The sequence below is a fragment of the Nipponia nippon genome, unplaced genomic scaffold (genome assembly GCF_047370975.1).
Source record: "Nipponia nippon isolate SJK-2023a ecotype South Korea unplaced genomic scaffold, ASM4737097v1 scaffold_45, whole genome shotgun sequence".
Classification (NCBI taxonomy): Eukaryota; Metazoa; Chordata; class Aves; order Pelecaniformes; family Threskiornithidae; genus Nipponia; species Nipponia nippon.
Genome location: NW_028262364.1, coordinates 956,332 through 975,075, shown reverse-complemented (window position 1 = coordinate 975,075; position 18,744 = coordinate 956,332). Strand labels below are relative to the sequence as shown.

The window sequence follows — 18,744 nt, the reverse complement described above, 5'->3', positions numbered from 1 at the left end:
AAGCCTGAGTGCACTTGAACAGTGATGGCACCAGCCTGCTAGAGATCTGTTGAGGGAAGAGGCACTGAAATGCAGCCCCTGCCTCCTGACACCTCCTTTTCCTGCCCCTCCAAAGCTCACACTCCATTGCTGCTGATTTCGGGCCACAGCAGATGTGGTTTCACATCAATTTGGATCCATAGTTTAATTCAGTGTCTACAATAGTGGGAGTGCCTCAGCACGGCTGGCAGTGCCTACTGCCTGCCTCTCCAGGCCAGGACATGGCAGCTCTCCCCAGTGCTAAAGAGTTCAAAAGGATGGGGTTGGCTGTATGGGCAGGGAGAAAGGCTGAGGAATCCTGCTGACCAAGTGCTGGCCATCTGCTTCCCATAGTCTCAGTGGTGTCTGGGTTGGGACACAGCCCCCTCTCGTGTCCACATCAATGCCAAATGTACTTGTGCAGCCCATTGGCTGTGTCAGGGAGGGACTGAGACCTCGCACCAAACAGGTCCTGAGCGAAAGGAACACGGAGCCTGATGTCACTGTTATGTGAGAGGAAGGACAGAGCTTGTGGCTTGCACAGGGAAAGCCAAAGAACTGATGACTGCTTTGGTCTTCCGCCCACAAGGACCTTCATGCCCTGCATTGCAATCTAGGTCTGAGTGCCCAGCACCTGCCCCTGGGAGGGAAGGGACATCGGGCTTGAGGCCACCTTATCCAAAGCCTGATGGTCTCCCATGGTGTTCAAACAAGGGCTATGCACAGTTTGCAAAGCTCCTGAGCCCATCTCCCCTCCTGAATGTTTGTCTGCCTGGGCTCAGGTCCAACTTGGGGGCAATGCAGTCGAGGGCTTCCCCCCTTCCCTTTAGTGTCCCCAGTGAGATCAGTGCCAGGGAGCTCAGCTGGGAGAGCTCAGGCAGGGCTGATTCCCCTCTCCATGCAGCTGCTTCTGAGCTGAGGCTCTAGTGTAGCCAAGGGCCGACCACCTTGCTTTCTCATGAGGTAATGGACACTCTGGGCAACAAAAAGGCAGGGGATGTGTGTACCTGGAGTTCAGAAGTTTGACATCCTCTCCCATAGTGCCTTTATGACCAAACTGGAGATGAAAGGTTTCAGTTGGAGGATGACAAGGTGGGTGGGAACTTGGCTGGACTACCAGACTCAAAGAGTTGTAAACATAGAGAAATGGGCTGACTGGAACTTCATGAAGGCCAAAAAGAGCAAAGGGAAGGTTTTGATCCACAGGAAAAAGATGTGTGGTTTTAGTAGACACCCAGCTGCACATGAGACCACAGTGTGCCCTTGCAGTAAAATAGGGCAACTGCATGCTGAACTGTGGTAGCCAAAGTGTTGCCAGCAGGTCCAGGAAGGTGACCATGCCCCTCAGTCCCATTTGAGACTTCCTCTGGTGTCCTGCATCGAGGCTGGGGCTCCCCACTCCAGCACAGATATTGACATATTGAGGCGAGCCCAACAAAGGCCACCAAGTCGATTAGGGGGCTGACAAACATGACATGCAAGGAGATGTTGAGAGAACTGGGTCTTCTCCTCTTGGACAAGAGATGGCTCAGGGGAGACCTTCTTACTTTCTACAATTACTTGTTCAGAGGAGACAGGGAAGATGGACCTAGACTCTGGTCCAGCTGACACGGAGTCCCTTCAAGAAGTAGATGAAATGAACAACAGCTGGAACATGGAAAAATCCAATTAAGCAACAGGATAAAAGAAGTAAAAAGAACTGGAACGGGTTTGCAAACGAGGCTGTGCAATCTCCCTCCTGGGAACTGTTTAACTTGGACTGAATGAGACCTTGAGTAACCTGATCTAATGGGACCTGTTCCGAACACAGGATTGATCTAGATGACCTCTGGAGGTCCCTTCTCACCTGCATTCTGACTCTGCCCCTGCCCTCCCTGACCCCCGCACGCCCATGGCGGTGCAGGGCTCAGCCCCGGGGCGGAGCTGGCAGCGGAGGAGAGGAGAGGAGAGGAGAGGAGAGGAGAGGAGAGGAGAGGAGAGGAGAGGGCAGGGCAGGGCAGGGCAGGGCAGGGCAGGGCAGGGGACGAGGCAGCGGAGAGGAGGCTCCCGGGCCGGAGCCGAGAGCCGGGGCTGGCGGGGGGCAGCGAGGCGCGGGCGGCGCAGCAGCGGGATGCGGCGGTGGCGGGGCGCAGGGCTGGCGGGGCTGGCCGCGGTGCTGCTGGGTGCGCGGGGCTGGTGGGGCTGGGGGGGGGGCCGGGCCGGGGGCTGCGCGGGGTCGGGGCTGGGCCCACAACTTGCCTTCATGAGCCTCAGTTTCTCTCTCTCCTCCCTTCTGCAGTCATCCCTTTTGCTCCCAATGTGCTCGTTCCTTCCCAGCTTGCCTGCCTTACTCTGTTACTCCATTTCTTACAATCTTTCATCCGTGCATCCATCCATCCATTTCTCCCACCCAATCTCTTTTCCTCATTCCCTTCTCCTTTTCCTCATTCTGACTGTCGCAAATATCCCTCATCCATTCTTGTCCCTTGGAGAAATCATCTCTCCGTCCATTGTTTTCAGACCGTGAATGGTTTTTGGACCATATCCCCATCGTCTCTCCACTGCTGTCTTCTGCCACCTGCAGCATGACATTTGCTCCTGAAGCAAAGTGATTCTTCTTTTCTCCTCGGCAGTGGCTGCGGGCAGAGCCCAGGTGCAGCAGGAGCCGTCGGCAGAGACCTCCGAGGGCACCGCCATCAGCATCAACTGCTCACACCCCAACATAAAAAACACCGACTCCATCCACTGGTACCGTCAGCTTCCAGACCAGGCACCGCATCACATTGTAACAGGTGTCACTGGAGAGAAAGCAGTGGAGAACCCGCCGGGGCGGCTGTGTGTGTCGGCAGACCGCCGGTCCAGCGCCCTGAGGCTCGCCCGGCCCCGGCGCGGGGACGCGGCGGTGTATTACTGCGCCGTGGGAGGCACGGGGAGAGGAGCCGGGGCTGCGGCCGGGCACGAACCGGCGCGGGCGGGGCCGGGCGGGCCCGGCGGGGGCGGGGGGACAGCCCCGGCCGGGCCCGCCAGGGGGCGCTGCCGCTCCGCTCGCCGGCCCCGCCTCGCCCCGCCCGGCCCCGCCCGGCCCCGCCCGGCCCCGGGCCCCGGGACGCTTCCCCCGCCCGACCGCCACCGCCACCGCCAGGTCCTCCTTGGAGCCAGTGCCGGGGCTCAGCACCTCTTCTCCTTGAGGGCTGCTGCGGATCCGTGCTCCTGAAGGCACCAAAGAGCCCCCCTCGGGCAGCGCTGCCAACGCAGACCCAGACGGTCTGTGCCAGGCAGGGAGGGGAGTAGGGGGTTTCCCGCAGGGCTCTCTTGCTTCCCCACAGAGGGCTCCGAGCCTTCTGGGTAACGTGGCATCCTCTGGCCTGGCTGGAAAGGCCTGCCAGCAGTGTCTCAGAAAGGCATCTCAGAGGGGACAGATGCCCAGTGGTTTTGCCCTTCCCAAGGACCTGCACCACGATCTCCACCCAAGGCTGCTATTACCGCTAACAGGCTCTCTGGGCTTTTGAAGTAGACAATTAGGAATGGGGCAATTAGGAAATGCCCGCACTCCCAGCGGCACGCAGACAGAAATCCCCTGCCACACTGGCGGAGGCGGCGGCAGGCAGGAATCACGAGTGGAGCGGTGGCGGTGTCCGGCGGTGCCTGGGCAGGAGCGAGTGCAGCCGCTGGCCCCGCTGGCTCCCGGCAAGGAGCAGCGCCTTTCTGCTCTGCACAGGGAGGTGGGCAGCCGAGCTCCTCCTGCCCCCGGGCAGCCGGGCAGCCCTCGGTCCTGCTGCCTGGACCGGCCACTGCTGGCATGGAGCATACAGGGCCTCTGCTCGGTCTGCTGCCTTTCCCCACTGGCTCAGCTAAGGGAGCCCTGAGCAGGTGCTTTCCTCTGCTCTGGAAACTCAGGGACTCCAGGGCTGAGTTGCTAATGCAAAGCTTGACTTAGGAAAGACCAACCAGAAGGGGTTTCACAGTTTGTTACTTTGTAAGAGCTCGGATATACCGTTTAAAACGGAGTCCTCCAGCTACAGGCTTTCCCGGAGCTTTCAAAAGGATCCTGCTCGCGTCACAAAGTCATCCCGTGGAGTCAGGAGTTCAGGCTCCAGACTGACAGGAGAAGGGGATGTCGAGGTCACAGGCCTTCAAGTGCTCAGTGCCACAGTGGCTCAGAGTTGAGAGGTTTAAGTGGGGAGGGGAATCCCCTGTGGGGACAGGGAGCATGTCGGAGGCTTCAAAGGGGTCTGTCTCCATCCTCGAGAAAGGTGGGTGCAGGCCCCTGTCTCTGGCTGGGCACTGAATGGCAGGAGAAGTTCAGCATGGACACTGCTCCCTTGCTGGGGGCTGGTTGTACTGGTTGTGATGTCCAGGAGGAGCCAAAAGCAGGAGAAGAGCCTGCAGCCTCCTATTGCCTGACAGCAGACTGCTTGATCTCTTCCTTCAGGCTCCTACAGGAATTCTCAGGTGCCCCAGGCCCCTTTGGCAATGAGACCTGGAGCTGAGAGGCAGCGCTTCGACACCAGGGTATGTCTGCCTGAGAGGATGCTCAAGCACCTTCTGACTGGGAGGGCGGTGAGAAGCCCAGCTGTGGCCTCACTGCCCCAAAAAGGACGACCCAGTGCTGTAAAATCAGCCTTTAGCCCTTGCAAACCTGCAACACAGTAAGGGTCACAGTTTCTGGGGAGCCCAGAACTGGAGCCAGCACTCCAGACGTGGCCTCACCGGCGCTGAGTAGAGAGGAAGGATCGGGTCCCTTGTCCTGCTGGCAACGCTATTCCTGCTGCAGCCCAGGATGCTGTTGGCCTTCCTTGCCACGAGGCCGCATTGCCACAGCAGACTCAGGAACGACCCTGAGCCACTGAAACTGAACGGGACACAGCAGTGAGTATTCAGGAGAAGTAGCCCAGCTGCTTCTCCAGCTCTTACTCAGTGTCCAGCAATGAGCAGTGTTGGAGAAGGGGGCTCATGGTGGGAGCCATGACTGCTCCTGTGGCTTTACCTCCTAGCCAGAGAAGCCCAAGGAAGGAAAATGTCCTCCTAGCCCTGCACCTGAGGATCAGTGACAGCCTCAGCAGGTGAGCAAGACCCATCAGGCAGGCACTGGACCAGAGTTCATATTCCACTGCTTGAGCCATCTGCCTGCTTTTCATGGCTCTGAGGACTCAGCAGTGCTTGGCCTGGGGGACTGCCTCTGGCCCTGAGTCCTTCTGGGTTCTTTGCCCACCACAAAAACTGCTGGTAGCTGCATTCCCGGGATGTGCAGGCCAACATGTTCTTAGGACTGGAGTGATGTCACCTCAGTAGGCCACAACAGCAGGTGTTGGCAGTGAGACCTTCTGAGGTGACAAAGAAAGTTCAGGCTTTGTGGAAGCGAGGGGATGAGGAATATGTCCAAAGGAGAGATGGGCCAGAAGGAAAGAGAAGGAGGCAAAGAGAGTGAGGCACCTGGCGACAAGTGTCTCTGTGAGGTACTGGCAGGTGGATGAGAAGCCCCATGCCAACCTGGATGGGTAAGAAAGCGATGGTTTGCACTTCAGCTCCATCCTTATGCTGGGATTTGCACAAAGACCTGTGAGAGAGGTTTCAGGGTCTTGCAGGAAATGCAGGACAGATGGGGTGGGTCAAAAATAAAGAAGCTGGAATTTGGGAGTGCAGACCATCTCATTCCACACATTCCAAGTGACCCGAGTTCTTTTGCATACCCACGTTACATCTGAAACTGATTGCTCATTTGGCCAAGCTTTCCCTTTCCTTCATGTTTGTGACTTCTCGGGCATCCTGAAAAGTGACTGCCATGGCTTAGTGTTGCTGCAGGGGTTGCAGGGAGACACTTCAAAGACTGAGCTCAACATGGGGCTTCCCCCCAGAGCCTTGACTCAAAAGACCCAGTTGTCTCTGGGGCCAGGAGCCTTTCAGCACCTTGAGGAACGCGCTCACCTGAGGAACTTGAGCAGAGGCCTCTGTCAGGGCATGAGGAAGGTGAGAGTGGCTGGTTCACTGAGGCTGTCAGATCAAGTGCCTTTTCCTTTCAAAGGGCAGCAGAAGTAAAAGGGCAAGTGATAAAGAAAGCACACCAGGACACCCATCTCTGAGTAAGTGATAAGGGAGACAAGGAGGGAGACCAGAGCTCTGCAGCTGCTAATTGATGGGCCATTAGGAACGTGCAGGTGTAGCTTTGAAGTGGGACAGGCTGAGCTTTGTAAGTGGCAGGAAGTGACAAGAGGCACAGGAGGATGATGGATGTTTGAGGGGGATCCTGCAGGACTAGGCAAGAGCTGTTAAGGACCGCTTAGGGGCAGGGTCAAAGGTGGGGGGAAAGAGGGGCCTGGGGAGGAGCAAGGGGAGGCAATAGAGAGGAGGAAGGATGAAAAGAGGTACCTGCACCTAATCAGGGGCTGGTCAGTGCACTTGTTGGGATGAGCCCTGTGCCTGATCGCAACAGTCCCCCCTGCCTTCTTATCAAATCCTTTCCTAACCACCCTTCTGTGCAACTTCCCATCTGTGAGTGCCAGTAACTGGAGAGACTGGTGTGAGAGAGAGATGTGAGCAAACAAGCAATGGCCATAGGGATTGTAGGGCTGGGTGCCAGCAACTGGATGGGCCAGGGGGTGTGCTAGCAGTATCAGCAACTGGAGAAGGGGTGACTGGTCACAGGGCCTGTTGGTCTGAGTGCCAGCAGCTGGAGGGACTGGGGTGTAAGCAAGGTCTGAGTGCCAGCAACTGGGGAAGGAAAAACATGTCACAGGCTGATATTACCAAATATTGCCGTACTGGAGAGAGTCAAGTGAGGAGCCCCTTAGAGGATGAACACACTGGAGCATCCCTGGTTTGGAGAAAGGCTGAGAGAGCTGGGCCTGTTCAGCAAAGGCAAAAGAAGTCTCAGGGGAGATCTCATCAATGTGTACAAACACCTGCAGGAGGCTGTGAAGGAGGCGGAGCCAGGCTCTTCCCCATGGGGTCCAGTGACAGGACAAGAGGTATTTGGCAGAAACTGAAACAAAGGAGGCTCTGTCTGCACACCAGGAAACCCTTTTTCACTGTGAGGGTGAGAGACTACTGGCACAGGATGCCCAGAGAGGTTGTGGAGTCTCCATCCTTGGAGATACTCAAAATCCACCTGGATGTGGTCCTTTGCAACCAGCTCTAGGGCACCCTTCTTGAGGTGGGGTTTGGACCCACTGACCTCCAGAGGTCCCTTCCAATTTTACCAGCTCTGTGTTTCTGGAACACGAGGCATGAGGAGGGTCTGAGAGAACTGGCCTTCTTCAGCCTTCCAAAGAGAAGCTTAAGAGAGAGCTTTTTGATGCTTCTGACACTTGGCTGGAGGATGAAGAGCCAGATGGAGCCCAACTCTTCTTGAGCACAGTAATAGAGAGAAAGACAATGCACACAATCTGGAAGAGCAGAAATTCCTATTAGAAATTTGGAATTGTGTTTTTTTTCATGATGAGGGTGGAGCATGACTGTAGATAGATCCCAGTAGGAATGGGACTCTTGCTCCACAGAGAGTTGATTAAAATACCATTAATTGGAGATCGCACAAGAAGGTAAAAGGGGACAGCACGGGTGACGTGATGCCCCTTCAGATGCTGGGAACCCCGAGTTATGGAGCATGAGGTGGACCTCGAGATGGGGTTTAGCACGTGGACGTGTTTGTGGCAATGGTGCCAAGTTTGCCAAGTGATATCTACAGCTCAGCGCAGCACAGATCTGTGCCTACTCAGGTCAGGTTGATTTAACGATAATGAGCAGTTTGTTATCTCTGCCATGACTGGTGCATGGGATCCCTCTGGAGTTCATGTGGAAAGGGCAGGGGAGTAGGGGTCCCCACCCGCCGTACCCCCACCCCTTCACATGCCCTTTCAGCTCCGGGGCGCAGGGCTACCCTATCCCCACCCCTCACAGTGCAGCACTCCAGTGGGTGCCCCATGTGCTCCCCGGGAGTGGGGGTGACCCACTGATCCCTCATCCCTGCTGACCCCTTGTCCTGGTTTCAGCTGGGATAGAGTTAATTTTCTTCTTAGTCTCTGGTATAGTGCTGTGTTTTGGATTTAGTATGAGAATAATGTTGATAACACACTGATGTGTTAGTTGTTGTTAAGCAGTGCTTACACCAGTCAAGGACTTTTCAGCTTCCCATGCTCTGCCCGGCGCACAAGAAGCTGGGAGGGGGCACAGGAAGAACAGCTGGCCCAGACTGGCCAAAGGGCTATTCCATACCGTATGATGTCATGCTCAGTATATAACTGGGGCGAGTTGGGCAGGGGGGGAGTGATCGCTGCTCAGGAACGGGCTGGGCATCAGTCAGTGGGTGGTGAGCAATTGTGTCGTGTATCCCTTACTTTGCATATTATTCTTGTATTATATTATTATTATTATTATTATTATTATTACTACTACTACCACCATTCTATTTCATTTTACTTCAATTATTAAACTGTTCTTATCTCAACCCACGAGTTTTCTGACTTTCACCCTTCCAATTGTGTCCCCCACCCCACTGGGGGGGGAGTGAGCGAGCGGCTGGGTGGTGCTTAGTTGCTGGCTGGGGTTAAACCACAACACCCCTCACCCTTTCCCCTAGAGTAGGAGCAGGTTGGCCTTGTCATCTCTGCGTTTGTGGCATCTAGCAGCAGCGCTGGAGCCAGGTTCCTCTCTCGCACGGTGGATTATCCCAGCAGAACAAGACACAGCCAGAACCCCTGGGCTGTTGCACAGCAGGGTTCCTCTCCTATTTGGGGGGATTTCAGGGAGAGACATTGTTCCCAGGCAGCTGAGGAAAGAAAGGGGAGAAGGGAGAGAAAGAGAAGAGACTTCTGTTCCCAGAAGAAAGAGCAACATCCCCAGAGAGCTGAGGCCCCCAGGGGAAGCTACGAAAGTTCATTGGGGAAGAAACCCCTGACCTCCGAAATAGCCCAGCAGTGGGTGTGCAGAAGAGCAGGGGCTTGTAGCTGGGGAGGTGAGGACTCCACTGTGAGCTGCCTGGGAACAGCCTCTTCCCAAGACTGGGACCCCGGAGCCCCCAGGAGCCCTCCTTGTGGAAATGTTGAGAAAGGCTTTGGCTGAGGGAGCCACAGGTGTTGCTGCTGGAGGAGGGAGAAACCCAGGAGGAGCCTTTCAGGCACAGGAAGAACAGATCACTTCTCTTCCCCGCTTCTTCCTTTGAGAGGAAGAGAGTCGTTTCTGGCAGCTCTGTTACCTCGGGGCTGGGAGGTGGTTTTCTGACTCTCTCTCACTCAACAAACAGGTGGGTCGGTCTCGCCATGCACCTCGGATATCTCGTCCTCACCGCTTTCCTGGGACAACTGCTGGGTAAGTCCTGGCTTCCTAGAAATGCATACTTCTTCTTTTCCCCAGGAAACCCTTGCCAGCCTTATCAGGATCATGCAGGGAACTACTCTTAAATTACAGGAAAGTGCTGGGAAATGTCACCTCACATTTGTGGTTTTGCACACCTTCTCTCAAGACGCTCTTGCTGTACAAAAGGAGAGAGGAGAGAGACCTCACAGCCCTTCTCCTGCTTTTCTCTCCCCTTCAGTCCACCTCTCCCTGCCTCTCTCTTCTGATCCACAGGATGTCACCACAGGAGACCTGAGCTGTCTCTGCAGCCCCACATTTCTCCCTTTCCAATGCAAAGTAGCAGAGTTTGTCAAAGCTGCCCCAGGGACTATAAAGCTCTCATCCCATTGACATTCATAGGCTGTCCCATTCTGTCTCCTGCCTGGCACATACCTGCCATAGCTTCCAGTTTTCTCTTGGTTCACAAAACAGCCAGGGCTCCCTCTTTTCAAGCTCAGCTGTGTGTATGCTCAGGGAGCTAGGAGCCCTCTGAGATGACAGGGCTGGGGAAGCAGGATGGATCTTTTTGCCCTAGCTCCACGGGCACCTCAACAAGCTGGAGGGGAGCTGGTGCCAGCACACACACTCATGTTAGGCATGACAGGCTGTTCCCTGGTTCTCTGGGCGGGAGGAGAAGGAGCAGGGAGCAGGAGCAGGAGCAGGGAGCGAGCACAGCTCTCCTCAGGGTCCACACGGGGCTGAGAGCTCTGAGCTCCTGCCCAAAACAACTCTCCACCTGCCTGTCCCCACGCCTCAGGAATTTACTGCAGGGCAAGGGACAGGGAGCCTTCTCCACCAGGGTTTTGCATCCACTCCTGGTTTGCTTCCCAGACCCCTTCCCTGCACAGCTGCTGACCCTTGCTTTCTTCCAGGCACCGTGGGGCAGAGCACCGTCACCCAGCAAGGAGGACAAGTCACAGTGAAGCCGAGAGACACCATCCAAACAACCCGCACATAGCAGACCTCCAGCTCTGGGGGTTTGCTCTGGTACCAGCAGACAAAAGGCCAGACTTTCCAGCTGGTCTCGTGTCAGGCAGCAGCTGGCTCCAAGCAGAGCGGCCGTCTCACCGCGTTGCTGAACACCACGGGGAAATACAGCCTGGAGGAAGTCGAGGTCTCTGACAGTGCCTTGTACCTCTGTGCTGGGCAAGACCCCCTGGTGCAGGGAGCTTCCTTGGCCGTGCAACAAGGCCGGGGAGGGCGGGGATGTGTCTGTGCAAGGCTGATCCTGGGTGCAGGGGCCCTCAGCTCTGCCCTGGCAGCACTGCTTGCCCTGTGCACCCAGGCATCTGCAGGGCAAGCTCCTCTTTCTGAAACCTGCCAGTGCTGGTGGCTCTGGAGATGGCTGATCCTGACTGTAGGGCAGAGCCTGCTGGGAATCAGGATGCCAGGGGCTTGCTCTCAGCCCTGCATAACCAGTGTGAGTAAAATCCTGTGAGCCCAGGACTAATTAAGTACATCAAGCACTCGCCAGCCGCATTCAGAGGCCCCTAGAGCACATTTTAGTAGAGATTTGTGGGCTTCTTTGCTCTAGTCAATCAAGCGAAAAACAGGCTTTGAGTCAAGCCATCAGGTTCTCTCCAGATGCTCAGCCAGTCCAAGTGCAAAGTCTGTGCCTGAGGGGCAAAGCAAACCACACAGAACAGCCCCAATTGCCAAAGGCCCAGGCGCTCTGCATGGTGGTAACTGCCCTGGTTTCCGCTGGCCAGACCAAATTCCTGGACAGGCATTTCTAGGGAGAGACAAAGCAAGGCAGGCCACTGGCTCTGGAGCAGCCTTCCTCACTTCCCAGGAACAGTGCCTTTGTGGTGGGTTGACCCTGGCTGGACGCCAGGAGACCGCCAAAGCTGCTCTATCACTCCCTCTCCTCGGCTGGACAGGGGAGAGGAAATATAATGAAAGGCTCGTGGGTGGAGATACGGACAGTTTAATGAAAGCATTGGTAAAGGCCAGGTGCAGAAAAGCAAAAGGAAGACAAAAAGATTTTATTCTCTACTTCCCATCAGCAGCGATGTCCAGCCAACCCCTGGGAAGCAGGGCCCCAGCACACATAGCTGTTGCTCGGGACGACCAACACTGTAAAACAACGAATGCCCTCCCCCCCCCCCCATTATCGTAGCTTTTATCACTGCGTGGACGTCATATGGTATGGAATATCCCTTTGGTCAGTCTGGGTCAGCTGTCCTGGCTACATCCTCTCCCAAGATACAGCCGTGATGCTGAGCGAGCACTGCTCAGCAGCAGCCATAACACTGGTGTGTTACCAACACCCTTCCAGCTATCAGTACAAAGCACAGCAGTATGAGGTCTATGGGGAAAATTAACTTCATCTCAGCTGGGCCTTCCAAGGGCCCACAGCACTGTGTCCCACACTCCCCGTACCAGAGTACGGAAAGGTGAAGAACTCCATTTTGCCTCTATTCTGATCACCCTAGACTAACACCTTGCTCACTGAGCACTTGGGAGAGTGTCCACAGAGGGAAGGACACCACAAAGAAAGAGGCTGGGCTGCAGCAGAACTTCCATGACACAAAGGACGAAAACAAAGTCACTCCGAGTGGAGTGCCACCGTGAAGAGAGCACCAGGGAGTCGAGATGTGGTGCCCTTTGGCTGTAGCAGAGTTGCTGCAGGGCGTCCCTTGGCTTGCACTGAGGAGGGAAGGGTGCAGCAGATCCCCCCTAGAATGGCGTGGGTAGGCCAAAGGGGATCAGAAGGCAACAAGGAGGTGGGAGGGAAAGGAGAGAGCAGAAGGAGAGGAAAGCAGACATGGGCTGTGCTTCCAGGCTGATCCCTTCCAGCAGTTGCATGTGCTTCTACACACTTGCACACTCACACTTGCATGTAGATACATATGCACATGCTCATGTACAAGCACACAGACATACACAGGCACGTCTGCACAGACAGATGCCCATACACACACGTGCGCACCGACACCACACACACTTACTTGCTCACCTGCAAAACTGTGCGTGTACACAACCACATGCACAGACACACACAGAAATGCACTTGTTCACACACACCCCGGCAGACACTCACTCTCACATGTGCATTTGCAGATGAACATACAAATGCAAGCACCCAGGCACAAATACGCCCACAGGCACAGCCAGATGCATATGCACATGAGGAAGCACAGCCTCTCCCCACACGCTGAAAACCTGGACTGCACCGGCCACCTCTCTGCCTCTGTGCCCCTGACAACTTTCCACAAGTCCTTGAAAGCCCAGTGCCAAGAAGGTAAATCAGGCACCAGCCATCCATGGTGGATTTCATGACAGCAGAGGGCTTTGGGGCTTTTGGGGGTTGGACAGAAGTAGTTTAATCGATTGTGTTCTCATTGCAGGAAAGAGAGAAGGTGTACTGGGGCCCAAGCCACAGGGTCTTGTTTGAACATTCAGCCCAGCCACCTGCAAAGTCTGTGCATGAGAGACAAAGCTCTTGCTGCAGCTCCAGGGGTTCCCACCTAACAACTCAAAGGAATCCCAAAGTCTGACAAGATGCAGCCCATCCCTGCTGATCAGCGTAGGGTGGTTGTGGAGGTCTGGGACCTGTTCCAGCTTCAATGCAGGGAGAGGTGCTGCCCTGACACGCTCACACGGGAGCCAAGGGTGGTGCGTCTGGGGTGAGCCACATGCCCTGCAGCTGCAAAGGCTGAGGCCGGGACGCCAGAAAGGAAGCTGGCCTGATGAAGTTGCCTTAAGATAAATACCCTCTCTTCAAAAGCCAAACCAATATTAAGTAGCAGGTGGCATCAGGAGAAGACTTCAAACCGCCTGAGCCAAGCCCTGGCATCCGTCAGTTAACCTGGCTCATTAGAGCACATGGAGCAGCACTGCTGAGAAGTCTGTCTCCTCATCTGCTTTTAGCACTGGAGCAGCCTCCAGAGCCACAGGAGTCCTGGCAGGAGGGTGTGCCCAGCACTGCACAGGCACCAGGAGGACAAGCCTGGTGCCCTGAGAGCCTCCCAGAAGGACTGGCATTTTCCAAGGGTCCTCACCTGGCCTGGAAAGCTCCCGTTCAGCTCCCCCCACCTGTGACCTGCCTCCCTTGGAAGGAGTCCAGCTCCTGGCTGTGCTCTGCAAGCGCAGCATCAGGAAGCAAGGTGCCAGCCAGATGGGCTTGGTAGAAAGCTTCTCAGAAAGCAGCTGCAGCATTGCTTAGGCTAAAGCAGCTGCTGCTGTTGTTAGCCACCAGGCAGCCATCATAGATGTGTACCGTGTGTGGAAAAAGCATGGGCGTGTGTCAGGATTTTCCATCGTTGGCTGGTGAGCTCAGCAGTTGCTGCTCTGATGGACCATTACTCCTTGTCCTCTCACTACAGGCCCTGGTAAAAAGTCTTTCTCCGTCTTTCTTAGAAGCTGCCTTTCCATACTGAAAGACCACAATGAGGTCTCCCTGGAGCCTTCTCTTCAGCCTCTCTGGCTGAACTATCCCAACTCTCTCAGCCTTTCTTCACAGGAGAGGTGTTCCAGCCTTCGGCTCTTTTTTGTGGTCAACCCCTGGAGGACCCACTTTAAGAGGTCCATGTCTGTCTTTATTGGGAAGCCCTGAACTGGATGCAGTACTCCAGGTGGGGTGTCATGAGAGCAGAGGAGAGGGGCAGAATCAGCTCCCTTGACTTGCTAGCCACGCGTCTTTTGATGTAGCTCAGAATGTAGCTCAGGGTTTCTGGGCAGCAAGCACGCATTACTGACTCACATCCCATTTGTCAACCACTGGTACCCCCAAGCCCTTCTCTGCAGGGCTGCTCTCAATCAATTCATCCCCCAGTCTGTACTGATATTGGAGATTGCCTCAAACCAAGTGCAGAACCTTGCACTTGATCTTGTTGAACTTCACGAGGTTCATGTGGGCCCAGTCCTCAAGGCTGTCCAAGTCCCTCTGGATGGCATCCATTTCCTCAAGAGTACCAACTGCACCTCTCAGCTTGGTGTCATCTGCAAACTGTCTAAGATATAAATGAAGATATCCAGTACTCTTGGTGCCAGTACGGACAGGACAGTGGGTAATGGTTTGTCCTGCTTTTGGCTGGGATAGAGTTAATTTTCTTCCTAGTCGCTGTATAGTGCTGTGTTTTGGATTTACAAATACAATAATGTTGATAACACGCTGATGTCTTAGTTGTTGCTAAGCAGTGCTTACACTGGTCAAGGACTTTTCAGCTTCCCACACTCTGCCAGGTGCACAAGAAGCTGGGAGGGAGCACAGGCAGGACAGCTGGCCCAGTCTGGCCAAAGTGCTATTCCATACCATAGGAGGTCATGCTCAGTACATAAGCTGGGGGAGTTGAGTGGAGGGGAGTGACGGCTGCTCAGGGACATCCTGGGCATCAGTCGATGGGTGGTGAGCAATTGCATTGTGATTCACTTACTTTGGATGCTGTTGTTGTTGCTGTGGTTGTTGTTAATATTATTATTGTTACTTCTCCTATTATAGTTTTACTTTTCTTAGTTTCGATTATTAAAGTGTTCTTATCTCAACCTATGCGTTTTCTCACTTTCACTCTTCAGATTTTCTCCCCTATCCCACTGGGGGAGGGAGCTAGCGTCTGTGTGGTGCTCAGTTGCTGGCTAGGGTTAAACCATGACACAGTTTTAAACTGGAAGAGGGTAGATTTATGTTGGACAGAAGGAAGAAAGTTTTTACAATGAGGGTGGTAAGACACCGGAACGGATTGCCCAGAGAAGTTGTGGATGCCCCATCATTGGAAGTGCTCAAGGTCAGGTTGGATGGGGCTTTGAGCAACCGGCTCGAGTGAGAGATGTCCCTGCCCATGGCAGGGGCGTTGGACTAGATGGTCTTTTGAGGTCCCTTCCAACCCAAGCCATTCTATGATTCTATGATCTATGATTAGATGATTCTATGACAGCCCCAGCCAGGCCTGCCATGGGGAGCTGCTGCTCTGCTCGCTGGGACCACCTTGCCCCACCCAGCCCTGCCTGGCCACAGGCCCCAGGGAGGTTCCCCTGCCACCAGGCATTGTCAGCAGCATCAGTACTGGCACCAGCATCAAGCATTGGCATCAGAAACGGCATTTGGCTTCTTCCAAGCTTCTCCCTCGTTTCCCCCAAGGGGATCCCTTCTGGTACTCAGAAGCCATCCCGCACAGTCAGGAGCTCGAGTTCAACACAGACATGAGACGATGAAGTAGATGTGGCCAAAACCTTCAGGTTCTCTCCATAGGTTCCAGAGCTATGCTAGTAGGCTGTTGTAGAGGATTTCCCTCCACACCAAATGGAGAGCATTTTGGTGTGCAGGAGAAGTCCTGGAGACAGGGTGAAAGCTTGTACACACCTTGTAAAGACACATTTGCCAAGATCGCCTCTCAGAGGCAGTCAGAAAGAGAATTGCTATGTTATGCCAGAGAGATTTCTGTCCAGCTGGTCCCCAGGAAGCCTGCACAGCTCTACTAGCTGACTCAGATGTTCAAAGTCCATGCTCTTGGTCTTCAGAAGCAGAGAGAGAAACCTGGCTTCTGCAAAGGCAGAGGCCCCTGTCTTGAACTGGCAAAGGATCCCTTCTCCAGGTATTCCTCAAATGGGCTTCCAACTGGCCAGACTGCATGCTTGCCTCTGTGATGGTGCCTTTGGAGGTCAGGGCAGCACAAGCAGCCAGGGGTTCTCCACATGGATACCCAAAGGGATGGATGGAGCCTGTCTGTAAAGCAGAGTCAACATCATGCTGTGGGTTATGGTTAGGCTTGGTCTGTGCCTCCCCAGCCTGTGTGCCAGTGAGGAAAGCTGTTGAGACATGTATGGGTGCGACTTCTTCAGGCAAGCCCATGCCCATGGACTTGGGACACAGGAGTGGATACTCAGCAGAAGTATCCTACCTGCTTGTCTTGCTCCTATGCTTCCCTCAGCATCCACTGGGGGTTGTTGTTGGAGGGAATGGCTCTTGGCAGGAGACGTGATTGCTCCTGTGATTTATTCCCTGACCAAATTAGCCCAAGGAGGGAAAATCCCTTTCTTTCCTTGCCTCTAGGAATCGGCTGAATGTCAAGCCTGCAATATCAGACTGTTCAGAGACATGCTGTTACAGGGGATGCCTGGTGGCCAGTGGCTGAAGGTGAGTCAGCAGTGTGCCCTTGGGGCAAGGCAGACCAGCTGCACTCTGCGACCTCTTAGCAAAAGTGCAGCCAGCAGACCCAGGGAAGTGATCCTTCTCCTCTCTTGATTCACTCATGAGACCGTGCCTGGGGTCCTGTGTTCAGTTTGGGGCTCCTTGGTATGGAGGAAAGGTACTGACATGTGGGAGTGAGTCCAGTGGCAGCCTCCAGGGCAGTCGCGGGGCTCCAGATGCAATTTGGAAGCTGGGAAATTCTACTTAGCTAGTAGAAACTCCATTGATCTCTACCTTTTTTTTGAGAGGGGGAGTTACATCAGGCTGGTCAGCGCTGTGTCTGTCAAGGCTTGAAAATTTCCAAGGCTGGAGCCTGCACAACACCTGTGGACCCTCCAGCTGGTGCGTGGCTGTGTGCTGGGATGTGGAGGACGTGCTCTCCCTAGTGCACTCTGTCCATCCTTGGAGCCCTCCTCATTCTCTCCCTAATGGGCTTCCCCCAGCCCTGCCTCATTTCTTCTGCAGTGGTACCACGCTGTACAGCTCTATCCAAGATCTCAATGGGGGAACAGGCCACCAGGCAGAGGTCAGGCACCAGCGAGCAGCCGCGGGGGCTTGGACACTGGCTGCTGTCCTTGGGGTGCCCTGAGTGGTGGGAGCTGGGGGTGTGTGAGGGAGGCACGAGGGCCCTGCTGTGTGGCCTGAGCAGGCAGAGTTCCACATCAAAGTGGGAGGTGCCTTAGCCCTGCCCATCGGTGTTATTGCTGGGCTGTGCAGGGAACTGTTTGGGGGGTGGAGGGTGGAGCGGTGACCTCTCCTTGCTACCCTTGCCCTTGGGCCATGCCCCTTCATTCTGGAGACAGGTAGAAGGATGAGTAGGAGAAGATCTGGGGCTGTTGTAAAGGCTTTTCCATCACACCATCCCCACTCCTGCATCCTTTGGGGCCATCTTCTGACTGAGCTGCTTTTCCCAGCACAGGGCTGTCCAAAGCAGGAGGATCTTCCTTCTGCACAAGTTTGTGAACTGCTGACCTCTCAGAGCCTCCGGCAGCACCAAGCTCCTCACTGCAGGGTAGCAGTGGTTGGGCTCCCCATCTGCAGGACATGCTCTGAGGCCAAGGGGCCGTATCTGAGCAGAGATGCCAGAATGCAGGGCCTGATGGCCACTGGCTGTGGAGGAGCTGAATACGTCTTCCTCAGCTCCAAGAGACAGGGACTGGAAGGGACCCACTGCCCTGTGTTTGCTTGTTCCCTCACCTTACCCCCCGACAGCCAAGGCAATGCCTTTCTTCCTTGGCAACTCAAGGCAACGTCCACCAATAAGAGGAATATGTGGAGGCAGAGGCTGTGATGCAGAAAACTTTAATGTCTCTGAAGAGGAAAATGAGTTCCCTTAGAGAGGAAGCTGGTGGTGGTGGGAGATCACTGGCAGCTGCCGAAAGTCTGTGCCCATCACCCACAGTGGAGATCCCACAGGGCATCCATCGGTGTCCCCCATGGAGGGAGAGGGGTCACCAGAAGAATAGAAGAACAGAAGAACAGAAGAGAGGAAAGAGATGGGAGAGAGTGGAAGGCAAGCAAGTTACTCCATGTTTTCAGAGAGGCCCAGCTGCACCTCCTCCGGAAGGGCAGCACTGCATGCTCAGCTTCTCCAAAATCGATGGCCAGGAGCTCTGTCCTCAGTCCAGAATCTAGGCCCGGATTCCTTGGTCCTTGTCTGGATTGTCACAAGTGGCTTTAGCAGGGGGGGCACCTTCTGCCACAGTAGCGGCTGGAAATGCCAGAGAGGTCACAGCACCCAGAGGTGATGGGCACTCCCTGAGAGCTGAGGATGCTGCCAACAGCAGCGGAGGTGGAGGATCCCACAACGGTGTTCTGTGGGAAGGAGCTGAGGATGGGGCCAGGAAGAATCACCACCACGGGAGAGGGCTCGATGACAACCGTGGAGTTCTGGCACTGCCTGACACAGGGCTCATTGCAGCTGTTGGCCAGCGGGGTTGGGCCGCAGGGCTGGCAGGGCAGGCACTGGTTGTAGCAGGACATGTCTGGAGGGTGGAGGTGCACCTGGGAGAGAGGGCAGAGAGGAATCAGAGCACAGGCACATGTGAGGAGCAGTCTGCCAGGAGTCCATCTCCCTACCACGAGCATTTCAAAGTCGCCTGCTGAGCCAGGAGGTAGAAACGAAGCAGTGAGGCAGAAGGGTTTCTTGGCCTCACCCAGGCATGGTCAAAGTGTCACTAGGCCCAATGAGGCTGCTACCTACTTCTTCAATTAAGAGCTCACTCAGCCAATCACTCTCGGAGTCAGACCTTCACCTGTCTTCAACCCCTCATGACAACCTAGCATAGGAT

The 18,744-nt window shown here is 55.1% G+C and overlaps 1 protein-coding gene and 1 pseudogene across 1 annotated transcript; one reads left to right on the top strand and one right to left on the bottom strand.

The window, feature by feature from the left end:
- The first annotated feature begins 2,128 nt into the window (after positions 1 to 2,128).
- On the top strand, positions 2,129 to 3,211 carry LOC148052683 (uncharacterized). Its single transcript, XM_087778635.1, has 2 exons — positions 2,129 to 2,180; positions 2,631 to 3,211. The coding sequence occupies exons 1-2, from the start codon at positions 2,129 to 2,131 to the stop codon at positions 3,209 to 3,211; spliced, it is 633 nt and encodes a 210-aa protein (XP_087634761.1).
- A 14,919-nt stretch (positions 3,212 to 18,130) lies between these two features.
- On the bottom strand, positions 18,131 to 18,436 carry LOC148052682 (feather keratin Cos2-3 pseudogene; annotated as a pseudogene).
- Between the last annotated feature and the right edge of the window lie 308 nt (positions 18,437 to 18,744).